The sequence below is a fragment of the Myxocyprinus asiaticus genome, chromosome 41, assembly GCF_019703515.2.
Source record: "Myxocyprinus asiaticus isolate MX2 ecotype Aquarium Trade chromosome 41, UBuf_Myxa_2, whole genome shotgun sequence".
In the NCBI taxonomy this organism is placed as follows: Eukaryota; Metazoa; Chordata; class Actinopteri; order Cypriniformes; family Catostomidae; genus Myxocyprinus; species Myxocyprinus asiaticus.
In genome coordinates, this window is record NC_059384.1 from 24,692,172 (window position 1) to 24,706,588 (window position 14,417).

Sequence of the window (14,417 nt, forward strand, 5' to 3'; positions counted from 1 at the left end):
CAATGGAGTAAGTTATTTTGTGGTACTCATGTTGCAGCCGAGTGGACCGACTCACTGAACATTCACTTGACTGTTTGAGGAACTGAGCACCTTGTTTGTTTATTTTTGTGCAGGTTCTGCCTAGCGGCTGGAGTTTGTTTTGTGAAGTAACACTCTTTCGGGACTGCTGAGTGGATGAATCTGCACATTATTTGTGCTTATACTTCCTATTGGCTGGAGATTGTTTTGTGGAGTATTTCTTGCAAGACATTGGAGTGATTAGGTAATTTGTTGCACTCATGTAGCAGTCGAATGGGCCGGCTCATTGAACATTCTTTTGACTGTCCGAGGAAACTGAGCGCCCCTTTTGTGTTTGTTTTTTGCTTTGTTTTTTGGTGCTGGTTCTGCCTAGCGGCTGGAGTTTGTTTTGTGGAATAATACACCTTCGGGACAGTTATGTGGATGAATCTACACATTCTTTGTGTTTTATAGATTATCTGTTGTTGTGTAACTCTGTCTCACAATATTTGTATAGAAACACTGGACTTGAGCAATCCGACAGCAAAGTTGTCACTGGGTTGACGTAGGCATGCATGGACTGTTTGAGTTTAGAAGGATGAATGCCAGTTGGTACTGTCGTGTGCAGGGTTAATTGGCACGTTTTTCTTTTTTCTGTTTGTTTTGTTCTGGGGGAGGTTCGGGGTTTGATTGTTGCGCTAATGTTGGAATGTGGTCTTTATAATTTTGTTTTTGACACACAATCTATTTTTTTATCATATGTCAAAATGTAAAATGTTAATATGAGTGGATTGTCCCTCTCCACATGGAATGTGAATGGGTTGGGGCACCCCATAAAAAGAAGGAAAGTTATTTCTCTTCTTAAGCGTAAGAAATATGATATAGTGTTTCTTCAAGATACGCATCTTTCCCCTCAGGAAGCTGAAACATTTGGGAAGATATGGGGTGTACATGTTTTCTTTAGTGCTGGCTCATGTAAAAGCTGGGGAGTCATTACACTGATAAGTAAGCATCTACAACCCCAATTCCGAAAAAGTTGGGACAGTATGAAAAATGCTAATAAAAACAAAAAGGAGTGATTTGTAAATTATATTCAGCCTTTTCTATATTTAAATCACTACAACTAAACATTATATGATGTTTTACCTTGTGAATTTCATTGTTTTTTGAAAATGTTCAGTAATTTAAAATCAGATGATTGCAACACGCTCCAAAAAAGTTGAGACAAGGGCCATTTAGGACTAATAACAATTTGACGAGTTGAAATAACAAGGCAATGGGAAACAGGAGATGTTAAACAGGTGAGGCAATCATGTCATAGTATATAGGGAGCCTCCAAAAACAGCCTAGTCCTTCAAGAGCAATGATCATTCGAGATTTGTCAATTTGCCAGCTGATGCTTCATCAAATAATCCAGCACTTTGAGAACAATGTTCCCCAAAGACAAATAGGAAGGATTTGGGGCATTTCACCCTCTACAGTGCACAATATAGTTAAAAGATTCAAGGAATATGGTCAAATCTCTGTGTGTAAAAGGCAAGGCGAAAACCACTTCTGAATGTGCGTGATCTCTAATCCCTCAGACGTCACTGTCTTAAAAAACGGCATTCATCTGTAATGGATATCATGAACATGGGCTTGGGATAACATTAGTAAACCTTTGTTAGTCAACACCACTCGCCGCTGCATCCACAGAAGCAAGTTAAGATTTTACTATGCAAAGCAGAAGCCCTACATCAACACTGTCCAAAAGCACTGCTGAATTCCCTGGGCTCGTTCTCATCTTAGATGGAAAGTAGAACAGTGGAACTGTGTTTTTTGGTCTGAAGAGTCCACATTTCAAAAAGTTTTTGAAAAACAAAGCTGTCGTGTTATCCAGGCCAAAGAGGAAAAGGGCAATCCAAGCTGTTATCAGCGTCAGGTCCAAAAGCCAGTGTCTTTATGGGCCAGAGGTGTGTCAGTGCCCATGGCATGGGTAACTCACACATCTGTGTGAACACCATGAATGCAGACAGATATGTAAAAATTGTGGAGCAGCATATACTGTCATCCAGCACCATCTTTTACAGGGATGTCCCTGCATTTTCCAGCAGGACAACTTCAAACCACATACTGCCCAGATTTCAAATGCATGGCTGTGTGAGCAGAGAGTGTGGGTGCTAGATTGGCCTGCCTGCAGTCCTGACCTGTCTCCAGTTGAGAATGTGTGGTGCATTTTGAAGCATCCCATATGACAACATAGACCCCGTTCTATTGTGTAACTAAAGACCTACATAATGGATGATTGGGGGACAATTTCACATTCTGAACTTAACAAACTTGTGTCTTCAGTGCCCAAATGCTTAATAAGTGTTATTAGAAGAAATGGTGATGTTTCACAGTGGTAAACACTCGACTGTCCCAACTTTTGCAATCATTTGATTTGAAATTACTGTAAATTTTAAAATAACAATGAAATTCACAAGGTAAAACATCATATAATGTGTAGTTGTAGTGCTTTCAATATAGCAAAGGGTGAATATAATTTACAGATCACTCTTTTTTGTTTTTATTAGTATTTTTCATACTGTCCCAACTTTTTTGGAATTGGGGTTGTACAATTCAAATGTCTCAAACAGATTAAATATAAATTAGGAAGTGTCATTATTGTTTTAGGAGAAATTCAGGGGCAAAGCCTTATTTTGACTAATATTTAAGCACCTAACGTTGATGATCAGGGCTTTTTATAGATCTTGAAGGGATGTTGCATGCTGCTGGCACCCCTCATGATATAATATTGGGAGGAGACTTTAATCTTTTGATGGACTTAGTCCTTGATCATAGTGAAGCAAAAGTGTGTAATCAAATCAAAATCAAATCACTTTTATTGTCACACAACCATATACACAAGTGCAATAGTGTGTGAAATTCTTGGGTGCAGTTCCGAGCAACATAGCAGTCGTGAAAGTGATGAGACATATACCGATTTACAATAAACATCAGATTAACACAACACAATTAAAGTCTAATATACACATAATTACACATAACACAATATACAAATAATAACATACACTGTACAGTATACAATACACACAATACAATAAAAAAGTATATATAGTATATATAGAATGTACAGTAGGTTGTATTGTACTGTGTATGACATTCAGGCTGTCGGTTGATAGTAAGTTGTTAAGAGAGAATGTAATATAATAATAATATAATTTATGACAGTCCAGTGTGAGATATAAGAATAAGAGTAATAAAGTGCAGTGCTGATGTATTTTGATCGTGGGAGATCAAGAGTTCAAAAGTCTGATTGCTTGGGGGAAGAGCTATCATGAAGTCGGCTGGTGCGGGTCCTGATGCTGCAATACCGCCGGCCTGATGGTAGCAGTGAGGACAGCCCATGGCTCGGGTGGCTGGAGTCTCTGATGATCCTCCAAGCTTTTTTCACACACCGCCTGGTATATATGTCCTGGAGGGAGGGAAGCTCACCTCCGATGATGTGTCTGGCAGTTCGCACCACCCTTTGCAGGGCTTTGCGGTTGTGGGTGGTGCTATTGCCGTACCAGGCAGAGATGCAGCCAGTCAGGATGCTCTCTACAGTGCAGGTGTAGAACCGTGTGAGGATGTGGCGGTTCATTCCAAACTTCCTCAGCCGTCTCAGGAAGAAGAGGCGCTGATGAGCCTTCTTCACAACGGCTTCAGTGTGGATGGACCATGTGAGTTCCTCAGTAATGTGGACACCCAGGAACTTGAAGCTGCTGACTCTCTCCACTGGTGCTCCATTGATGGTGATGGGACTGTGTTCTCTGTCTTTTCTTCTGAAGTCCACCACAAGCTCCTTTGTCTTATTGACATTGAGGGAGAGGTTGTGCTCCTGACACCAGTGTGTCAGAGTGTGCACCTCCTCTCTGTAGGCTGTTTCATCATTGTCAGTGATCAGACCTACCACCGTCGTGTCATCAGCAAACTTAATGATGGCATTGGAGCTATGTGTTTTGCCACACAGTCATGTGTGTACAGAGAATACAAGAGTGGGCTGAGAACACAGCCCTGCGGGGCTCCAGTGTTGAGGGTCAGTGATGAGGAGATGTTAATGCCTATTCTAACCACCTGGCGTCTGCTTGACAGGAAGTCAAGGATCCAGCTGCACAGCGAGCTGTTTAAGCCCAGAGCCCGGAGTTTCTCATCAAGATTGGAGGGCACTATGGTGTTGAATGCTGAGCTGTAGTCAACAAACAGCATTCTCACATAAGTGTTCTTTTTTTCCAGGTGGGAGAGAGCAGTGTGTATTGTAGATGCAATGGCATCATCAGTGGAGCGGTTGCTGCGGTAAGCAAACTGCAATGGGTCAAGTGAGAGAGGCAAGAGGCAGTACAGAGCAGATGTAATCTCTGATTAGTCTCTCAAAGCATTTGCTGATGATGGGGGTCAGAGCAACAGGATGCCAGTCATTTAAGCAAGTGATTTTGGATTGCTTTGGAACAGGCACAATGGTGGACGTTTTAAAGCATGTGGGGACTACAGACAAAGAGAGGGAAAGATTGAAAATGTCCGTAAAAACACCAGCCAGTTGGTTCGCGCACGCTCTGATGACATGGCCCGGAATGCCGTCTGGACCCGCGGCTTTGCGGATATTCACCTGTCGGAAGGATCGGGTTACATCCGCTACAGAGACGGAGAGTGAACTAACCTCTGTAGCTTCGGCCGCGAGAGCTCTCTCTGCGAGGGCGGTGTTATTTCCCTCAAAACGAGCATAAAAATTATTTAGCTCATCCGGGAGAGAGGCAGCGGTGTTCATGGCGGAGTTTTTATTCCCTTTAAAGTCTGTGATGATAGTAATTCCCTGCCACATGCTTCTAGAGTTGGTGGTGTTAAACTGTCCTTCAATCTTGTTCCTGTACTGGCATTTTGCTGTTTTTGGAGGGCATAACTGGCTTGTAAGCCCCCAAGAGTAACATTGACGCTTCACAGGATGTGTAAAAATCTTGGTCTTACAGATATTTGGAGACTTTTGAACCCATTTGTAGGGACTATAATTTTCCATAATAGTCCATAAGATTTACTCTAGAATAGATTTTTTTTATATATATCTAAGTCCCTCATTTCATCTGTTGTTGATTGCTCAATTGGAAACATTTTAGTCTCAGATCATGCCCTGGTGAGTTTAGAGGTGTTGCCACATATGGAGAAAAGGAAATCATATAGTTGCCGCCTTAATGTATCCCTTTTGAAAAATCCTGAATTTCAACAAATGTTAAAGGCTGAAATCAGTGTTTATATGGAGACCAGCTGGTCTTCAGTATCCTCTGTGAGCGTGGCTTGGGAGGCACTTACGGTGGTTCTTAGGGGCCGGATCATACAGTATGCCTCATTTACCAAAAAATCCAAAGCACGAGAACTCGTGGAGTTGGAAGGGAATATTAAAAGTGCCAAGGCAGAGCTGAAGCGCCGAATGTCATCTGATGGCCTCAGAGAATTGACCAGATTGAAATACAGATATAATACTATTTTGTCGTGGAAGGTGGAGTTTTGGCTATTCAGGGCAAGACAGTCATACTTTGAGTCAGGGGACAAGGCAGGAAAACTTCTGGCTAGATATATAAAACAGAGAGAGTCTTTTTCTACCATTCCCTCAGTGAAATCTGCTGATGGTCAGCTGCTGATATTAATAATGCTTTAAAAGAATTCTATCTTGATCTTTATAGTTCCACATCTTTGTCTACTGATGAGGATATTAGAAACTTTTTGGAACAATTAGAACTTCCTAAACTGACAGCTGAGCAAAAAAATTCTCTTGATTCTGAGATGAACTTGGAGGAGCTTGGCGAGGTAATTGAGGCCTTTCCTACAGGCAAGGCTCTGGGGCCAGATGGCTTTGCCACTGAGTTTTTTAGATCTTATGCTACAAAATTGGTTCCAATTTTGCTAGAAGTTTATACGGAATCATTAAAGAATGGAAAGCTTCCACCAACCATGACGCAAGCCTGGATCAGTCTGATTCTTAAAAAGGACAAAGATCTAAGCGAGTGTAAGAGTTACCGTCCAATCTCCCTGATCCAGCTAGATGTTAAAATATTGTCAAAAATTTTGGCTAACCGATTAAGTAAAGTTATGACATCTCTTATACATATAGATCAGGTGGGGTTTATTCAAGGCCGTAGCTCTTCTGATAACATTAGTCATTTCATCAATATCATGTGGTCAGTGGCGAATGATCAGACTCCGGTCGCTGCCATCTCACATGATGCAGAAAAGGCTTTTGATATGGTAGAGTGGGATTATATTTTTAATATTTTGGAAATCTACGGGTTCAGGAATACTTTTATTGGTTGGATTAAGTTACTTTTTTAGACACCCGTTAGCGGCGGTACAAATGAATGGATTAATTTCAGACTATTTTACTCTGGACAGGGGCACCCAGCAGGGTTGCCCTATTTCCCCATTATTGTTCTGTCTTGCCCTGAAACCATTAGCAGATAAGTATAGAGGATGATTTTCTAGGGGTGGTGGCGGGAGGTTTGGCACATAAGCTTTTGCCTTCCACAGATGATATTTTATTATTCGTCTCCGACCTTACTAGATCTATGCCTTGCCTCTACAGAATTATTAATTCCTATTCTAAGTTCTCAGGATACAGAGTTAATTGCTCTAAATCCGAAGCTTTAGCTCTGACAATGTACTGCCCGGTAACGGCACCTTCCAGTGGCCCAAACAGGACATTAAGTATTTGGGTATTTTATTCCCAGCAAATTTGTGTGGTTTAGTTAGAGTTAATTTTGACCCTTTAATAAAAAGGTTTTTGAGTGATGTAGGCAGGTGGGCTTCATTACATTTATCTATGATTTGGAAGGTTAATGTTATTAAAATGAATTGTATCCAAAATTCAACTACCTGCTACAGTCTCTCCCTATTGATGTCCCCTCTCTTATTTCAAGCAATTTGATAGCATAGCGAAGTCCTTCATTTGGAATGGTAAAAGTCCCAGATTACATTTCAATAAGTTGGATAGGCTGATTGACAAAGGTGGGCTAGGCCTACCCAAGATTTTGTTTTATTATTATGCATTCGGTCTCAGACATTTGATTCATTGGTCACTTCCACCTTAGAGAGCCCCTTGGTTTTGTATTGAACAGGAAGTTCTTGCCCCATTTCGCCATTGCAAAGCCTTTCTATCAAACTAATCGGAGAAGTTAAGTTACAACACGTTATATCTCATTTTCTCTCGGTATGGACAAAAGTGTCCAGAGTGTTTAATTCAGACATTTAGTTAAATGTTGCCTTGAGCATATGGATGAACCTAAAATTATGGATTAATAAATCCCCTTTCAGTATATTGAGAGAGACTAATACACTCTGTGATCTATATGAGAGTGGAGTGTTGAGATCCTATGAAAGTTTGGTTCAACATTTTGGTATTCCCAGATCTCAGTTTAGATACTTTAGGTATTTACAGCTGTGCCACCTGCTCTGTACTATTTTTGGGAGTAGCATACATCCCCCTAAAGCGGCAGATACTCTGGGCATGGTGATTACTGCTTTTGGAAAAGGTCATGAGGCATCAGTGTATTACTCCCTGCTAATTCAGAGTCTGGGGGATGGAGCTTCAACTTCTCTCAAGAGATTATGAGAGAAATATTTAAACTTGGTGTTGGAGGAGGGAGTGTGGGCTAGGATTCTAAAAAATGTCAAGTCTGCATCTAGAGATGCAAGGGTGCACCTTATGCAATTCAAGATTTTACATCGGTTCTATTGGACCCCCTCTAGATTGTATAGGCTTGGTCTTAAAGACATACCCACCTGCTGGCGATGCCAATCAGAAGATGAAGACACAACCCATGTTTTTTGGTGGTGTGTTAAGATCCAAGAATTTTGGTTGAAGGTTCAGAGTTTTGTGTGTGACGTATTGGGCACTCAAATTTCATTTTGCCCCAGAATCTGTATTTTAGGCAATGGGGCGGTCATCAATATTGGGAATAAACGCATAAAAAATTGGGTTCTAACCAGTGTTATGATCGCCAGACAAGTCGTTTTAAGAGGCTGGAGTGCCCCAATTTCAGGAGTGGTACACGGAGATGGGGAGGGTGGCGGCTTTCAAGGAAGCATCATCTAGAAGACTGGGGAACTTGGATGCATTTTTTGGGAAATGGGGCAACTATTTAGCATTCTTGGAGGGCTCTCGGTGAGGGGCAGTGGAGAGAGAGGTATAGTTATAAATGTGTGTGATTATTATAATTATTATTATTATTTTTGTATATACTCATGTGTGACCACAGGAATGTTTGTTGGGGGTCAGGGTGGGGTCAGGGATTGGGAGGGTTAGTGGTGGGGGTTAAATGTTGATTCTGTGTATATATGTTTTGCTTTTCTTTGTTTATTGTATGAATCGATAAAAATGTTCATCACAAAAAAAACAAATGCAGCATAAAAGTAATTCATATGACTTCATGTCTTCTGAAGTAATCCAGTTGGTTTTGGGAGACAACAGACCAAAATGTAAGTCCTTTTCACTATACATCTTGCCATTGCAGTCTCTAGACACAATCATTTCAAGCTCGATTACTCTTCCTAGTGCCATCTAGTGCTCTGCACATACCTGTACGTCAAGCACTAGAAAGTGTCATCAAAATCATGATCATGTCTAGAGACTGCAATGGCAAGATGTATGGTAAAAAAAAAGAGTGACATTTTGGTCTGTTGTCATCCAAAATCAACTGAATTAGATTTTTTTTTTTAAATGAACAACATGAGGAGATGATGACAGAATGTTCATTTTTAGGTGAACTATTTCTTTAATATATTTTTCAAAGTTGCTGTAATGCTAAACAGCTCTTCCCTCTTTGTTTTGCAGAGTGAACTTTGGATCTGCATCAACAATACCTTACCCGGTATGATGTGCACTCATGACCCCAGATGGAGTTGTTAGGGGTGTCGGCAGAAACCCACCTGTCTTTTCAACCTGTACCAGTCTTTAAAAGGACAAGAGAGGATTTAGACTCTCTGAAGACCTAATGCCTCCCAGATGCAAAAATATCATACATCACATATATCAAACTACATCTAACAATGCCCATTAAAGTCCCGGTCCAGAGCTTTGAGGTTCACTACGTTAAGAACCAAAGCCAAATACAGAACATTAAAAACATGTCTGAACGAAATATTTGTCAAGATTAATGCCTTAGTGATTGTTATTTTGACAATGAATCACTGATGAGTCATCAAAGTAACATGTATGCATAGAGTTCATGTGTTGTCTATTAATGTAAATTAAATTCACTCTAAATGTAACTGACGTTTAATAAGGGATGGCATGATGGTATCTGTCTGTCAATGGTTTTCTGCACTGATTATCTTTCCTTCTCAGGGGCATCAAAAAAGTCTGATGGTTGGGTTGGCCTGGGATGTTGTGAGCTGGCCATCTCGGCTGAATGTCGCAGGGACTGCAAACAGGTTAGTGTTTTTAAATCTATAAAGCAGCCACATGGCATGATATGATCTTTCTTTGAACCTCCAATGTAATCTCTATTGCTCTTGGATGTAAACATATTGTTTGCGCTACTTGGAGAATGCAAAGAAGTCATTGTTGAACTATAAGATAAAATCACTCACTCATGATTCTTTAAGAATTAATGTTTTAACATTTTTGTCTTTTGTTTAGGCATCATCTAAAAATGACATCACAAAAGTATGCAAGAAAGACTCAGAGGTAGGAGTTGTGTTCTTGCTATAAGAGAAAATGACACATTTGGGCATTTTTTTTTTTTTTAAATAACTTAAAATAAAGTGCAGTCTCTACACTTAAAGGGATAGTTCACCCAAATATTAAAATTCTGTCATAATTTACTCACCTTTATGTTGTTCCAAACACAAAAATTTATTTTAAGCAGTGTGTTAGTGTCAATCACCACTCACTTTCATTGCATTCTTTTTTTAATACAATGAAAGTGAATGTTGACTGAGGCTAACATTCTGCCTTATACTGTATCTCTTTTTGTGTTTCACGGATGAAAGAAAGTCATACTAGTTTGGAATGACATGGGGTTGAGTAAAGAATTACAGAATTTTCATTTTTAGGTGAACTATCCCTTTAAGTTAGGACTAAATATACAAAACAGAAACATAAGACATTATAATAAAATTATTCGAACAAACCCTAACCCTAATTATTGCAATTCAGCTACGGAGATGAATGTTACCTCAAATTGTTGCTATTGCTTTTCTAAACAGCAAACTTGGCAGAACAGGTGAAAAAAAAATTCCCTTAGTCTTACACTGAAGGAGGGTCACATATCTAGGGACCAGTATATCAAAGAGACCTAGGGGTGGGCTCTTTTGACTTGTGCCACCCACCATGCAACCACCCAGAATACACTAGCAACCACTTAGCAGCACCCTAGCAACACCCAGTATACCCCAGCAACTGCAGAATGTAGCAACATGCTAAGAACCTCTCAAAACACCTAAGCAATGAAGCTTTGCACATATAAGCACAACACATTTTCTTCATAAAATGCAAAAATCTAGTTAAAATTGCAATCACCTACAATTATATTCACAGGACACACTTTGCCTCTCATTTGCGCAATCGGTTTGACTTAGGATTGTTCAGATCAAAGGAACCAGTGAGTGGGAGGTCTTTATCTTTCCCTAGTCATCTCTGAAATCCATCTTACAACATCCATCAAAGAGTCTCTCATGGCCGAATCTGACTCTAAATTTCTTTCTGTTTGTTTGTCTCGACTTGAAAGCTTATTTGCCAACAGCTTTGCAGTCTGAAATTTGACTCAGAGTTTATTTGTATTTATTGATGTATCTTGTGATTAATACCCATTTTCAAAAAAAAACAAAAAGTCTTCATGAGGGTATTTTGTTAGTGTTGAATTGTGGAAAAATATAATTTCCTCATTCTAAACTAACATGATGTCACTATATTACAGTATATTACATAAAAGTTGGAATTTGATGACTGTTATAAAAAAAAAAAAAAACAGTTAATTCAGTGGATTGAATAAAATCTGCATTAATCCTCATATTCTGTTGAGATTTACTTTCTTTGTTTTTATGTTTGGATCCCCATGATCTCAGTGATTTAAATAGTAGTTATGAAAGTAACCTCTTATTTTCCCTTCAAAATTATTTTAATAAGTTCTGGGCTAATCAAAACCTAGTATGCTGATATTATTAAAGCTTTAATCCATTGTTTTGCCACAAAGTACACATGCACTTTTCAGAAATTAGACTGGTATCCAGTATAGTAACATTGATTCTGTTTGGGTTCAATTTGAAAAATACATTGTAGAACAAAACAATAAAATAAATAAATATAATTCACTTTGTGTGTGTAGTATATATATATATATATATCTGTACATGGTGTACACCAGATGTGTCATTTTCATGGGCGACTGCTGTAGTGTGTTGTCAGTATTGTGTATATAATCAGTTCCAATAAGAATAGAAAAAGTAATCAGAAGTTTAAAAGATGTAGGGATGAATTGTTTCATATTGGACACTACAATATTGCAATAGCTTTTTCATTCTTTCTGTTTCTTTGCAGAAACCACTCTACAGCTGTATCACCAAAAATGAAAGTAAGCAAAATTGCATTAGAAGTTCTTTGATTTCATCGAAAGCTTATCAGTAAGAAATCAGCCTGCACCTCATTGTAGTTGATTTAGTCCTCAGAGATTGAATTTCCTGTTCATTGATGTCATTTTTCCACACTTTGAGTTGCATTAAAAGGAAATGAGATGCCACTTTGCCTCACAAGTTGTTTATGTGCCTTGGAGGCAAGGTCATGACCTTTTCCCTACGGAAGTTTGGGCTGTCATTGAGCTCCCAACAGAATAAAGTGCTTATTTGTATTCATTTGTAGGAGTACTGCCCTGCAGACAACTTCCCAGACATGTCAAAGGCTTCATGACTTGATATCTGACAGCAGAGTTCTTATTTGTTCTTCAATTAATTCTTTGAATAATGACAGCTAGCTCGCAAACTGAGTGGCCAGTGACTATTAACCCATACATAGATGTGATTATTTAAATCTGTACATTTTGCCATGTAGATTTATGTGTGCACTTTCATTTCAAGCATGGCACAAAACCCAAATGTATTAGTGTTTGTTAACACTGACTTGTACAATGGCACATAGATTACCTGTGTATTTGCATGTGTGTATGTACCCTAGTGGGCTCAATATGCTGCAGTTATGCAGGGAGACACACAACCTGCCGGGAATTCTGCCAAGCCATCTTCCGCACAGACTCATCACCCAGCGTCTCCCAAATTAATACTGTCAAAGAGTACTGCCAGAGCGTCAGTCCACCACTCATCAGCTGTGTGGCCAACTATACCAAATCCTACCCAATCAGAAGCCCTATTGACAGTAAGTGCAAAAACTGTTATATCTCATTTACTGTTATCTCTAATCTGGCTTCTTTTAGTTCGCCTAAAATAATGATGAAAATGCACTAAAGTTTTTGTTCTGCAAAGGTTTTCATTTGGTGTTTGTAACAAAGTAAAAAATGGGAAAGAAGGAGGTGGGAACTAGACAAACAGTCAAAATAATGTTTTAATGAAAACAAATAGACACAAACCACAAACACACACACACACACACAGCAGCTGCGTGTGACTCTCTCTCTCCCGAACTGCCGCATCCCGCTGCACTTATCCCTCTCCTCGGCTGATTAGCCCGACTGGGAGCCGGGTGTGCATAGTCACGGCCCGGCCCCGCCCTCCTCCTCGTCACACTCCTAGCTCGTTTGCCTCAGGCTGGGGAACCCCCGGCATGAGGCGCTGCCCTTCTGGCCCTTTTCCCTGCCTCTCTAGAGCTGGAGAGGGGGACAAGGGGAAGGAAAAACAAATACCAAAAAACAGAGGAGAGGGAAAGGGCAAGGCGGAGCGACAGTGAGAGAGAGAGGAGAGAGAGAATAAAACTTGATTGCCGGTTCCCAGACACGCCATCGCCTGGTCCTCGATCACTCCTCCACCCTCTGGCAGATGACAGCCGCTCCTCTCCGGGCGGACCGGAGCAAGTCCTCCGACCCCCGGGGGATGGAACGCCCCTCCGCGTTCTGGCAGCTGTTAGGGAGCCCCTCCTCCCTTCACGGATGGCGGCCATTCCTCCGCATCCATGACCATAGTTCATATATTCATAGTAGTTCACATATATTCACGGCCGCGGCTGCTCCTTTGGGCGGACGGCAGTGGCGAGGACTTCACTACAGTGCATACATCCTCCCACCCATTGGTGCTTCGGCACCAATGTGACAAGGTTTAAAATGGGCAAGGAGGAGGCGGGAACCGGACGAACATTCCAAATAATGTTTTATTGAAAACTTAAACAAATAGACACAAAACACACAGGGCAGCTGCGTGTGGCTCTCTCTCTCCCGAACATCCCGCTGCACTTATCCCTCTCCTTGGCTGATTAGACCGATTGTGGGCCAGGTGTGCATAGTCACGGCCCGGCCCCACCCTCCTCCTCATCACAGTGATATATCTCCTGTTCACATATATGCATGAAATTCTTGATGTAGGAGAACTTGGCAAGTCAAAGAGCGTTGATGATTGGCCTAAACTAATCGTGGGTGTGGTTTGGATGTGACATTCTTTATTTATTCATTTTCCTCAACAAACTAATTTTAAAACGATACTATGGCCCCAATTTACTAAAGGGTTTCATGTATAAAAACGTGCAAACTTGATAGCATGCAAAACAAAATGTCCGAGCTGATCTACTAGCATAGTCTTTTAGAGATTGCGTCTTTCAGATGCACAAAATAGCATGTCTTGGCAATTTTTGCGTGTTTCCCTGACATGAATATACAATTTATACAATAAAAAAAAAAAAAGGAGACTTTGAGAACAGATAATATGTAGAACACCCTTTATTGACACACATTAATGTTAAAAGGAATTAATACTCATGAAAAAACTGTTTGATTATTTTAAAAATCAGTATCATAACTGATAACATTATAAGCCTACTAACAATTTATGCCCAAAGTATGTCATAATTTAATGTTTTATACATTGTTTTTAACTGCCGAAATATTGTGAAATATTTTAAGTAGCGGTTCTTTCCAGTAGGCAGGCTGATACGCACCTGTATACCAAAAAGGTTTCGTCTTGATCCCGTGAAACGAACAGGGAGTGCTGCAGCTTCCAGTGTCTCTGTTGTGCGCAGCTAACTTTGCCATGGTCAAGATAATATCGGTTTGAACTTCCGATTTCATTTAAGTATACATTAGTGGTGTGATGGCTTAACGTGTACATAATGTTGTATTTTCTTTGTGAATTATGAACATTTCGAGTGAAGCGTGTCATGTGCATTCTCATCAACACTTGTTAAATAGCAGGGATTTTACGATGATATCATACATTCCTATAAATAAACATATAAATGCCATATTGAATAAAAATAAAATGGT

The 14,417-nt window shown here is 40.0% G+C and overlaps 1 protein-coding gene across 1 annotated transcript in view; it reads left to right on the forward strand.

The window, feature by feature from the left end:
- LOC127431767 (reversion-inducing cysteine-rich protein with Kazal motifs-like) overlaps nt 1–14,417 on the forward strand; it is a 92,160-nt gene that overhangs the window by 36,576 nt on the left and 41,167 nt on the right. Inside the window, exons 4-8 of the mRNA XM_051682303.1 lie at nt 8,834–8,870; nt 9,347–9,432; nt 9,641–9,688; nt 11,540–11,573; nt 12,170–12,367. Of these exons, the coding sequence (XP_051538263.1) occupies nt 8,834–8,870; nt 9,347–9,432; nt 9,641–9,688; nt 11,540–11,573; nt 12,170–12,367 (403 nt within the window). The remainder of the gene's footprint in view (nt 1–8,833; nt 8,871–9,346; nt 9,433–9,640; nt 9,689–11,539; nt 11,574–12,169; nt 12,368–14,417) is intronic.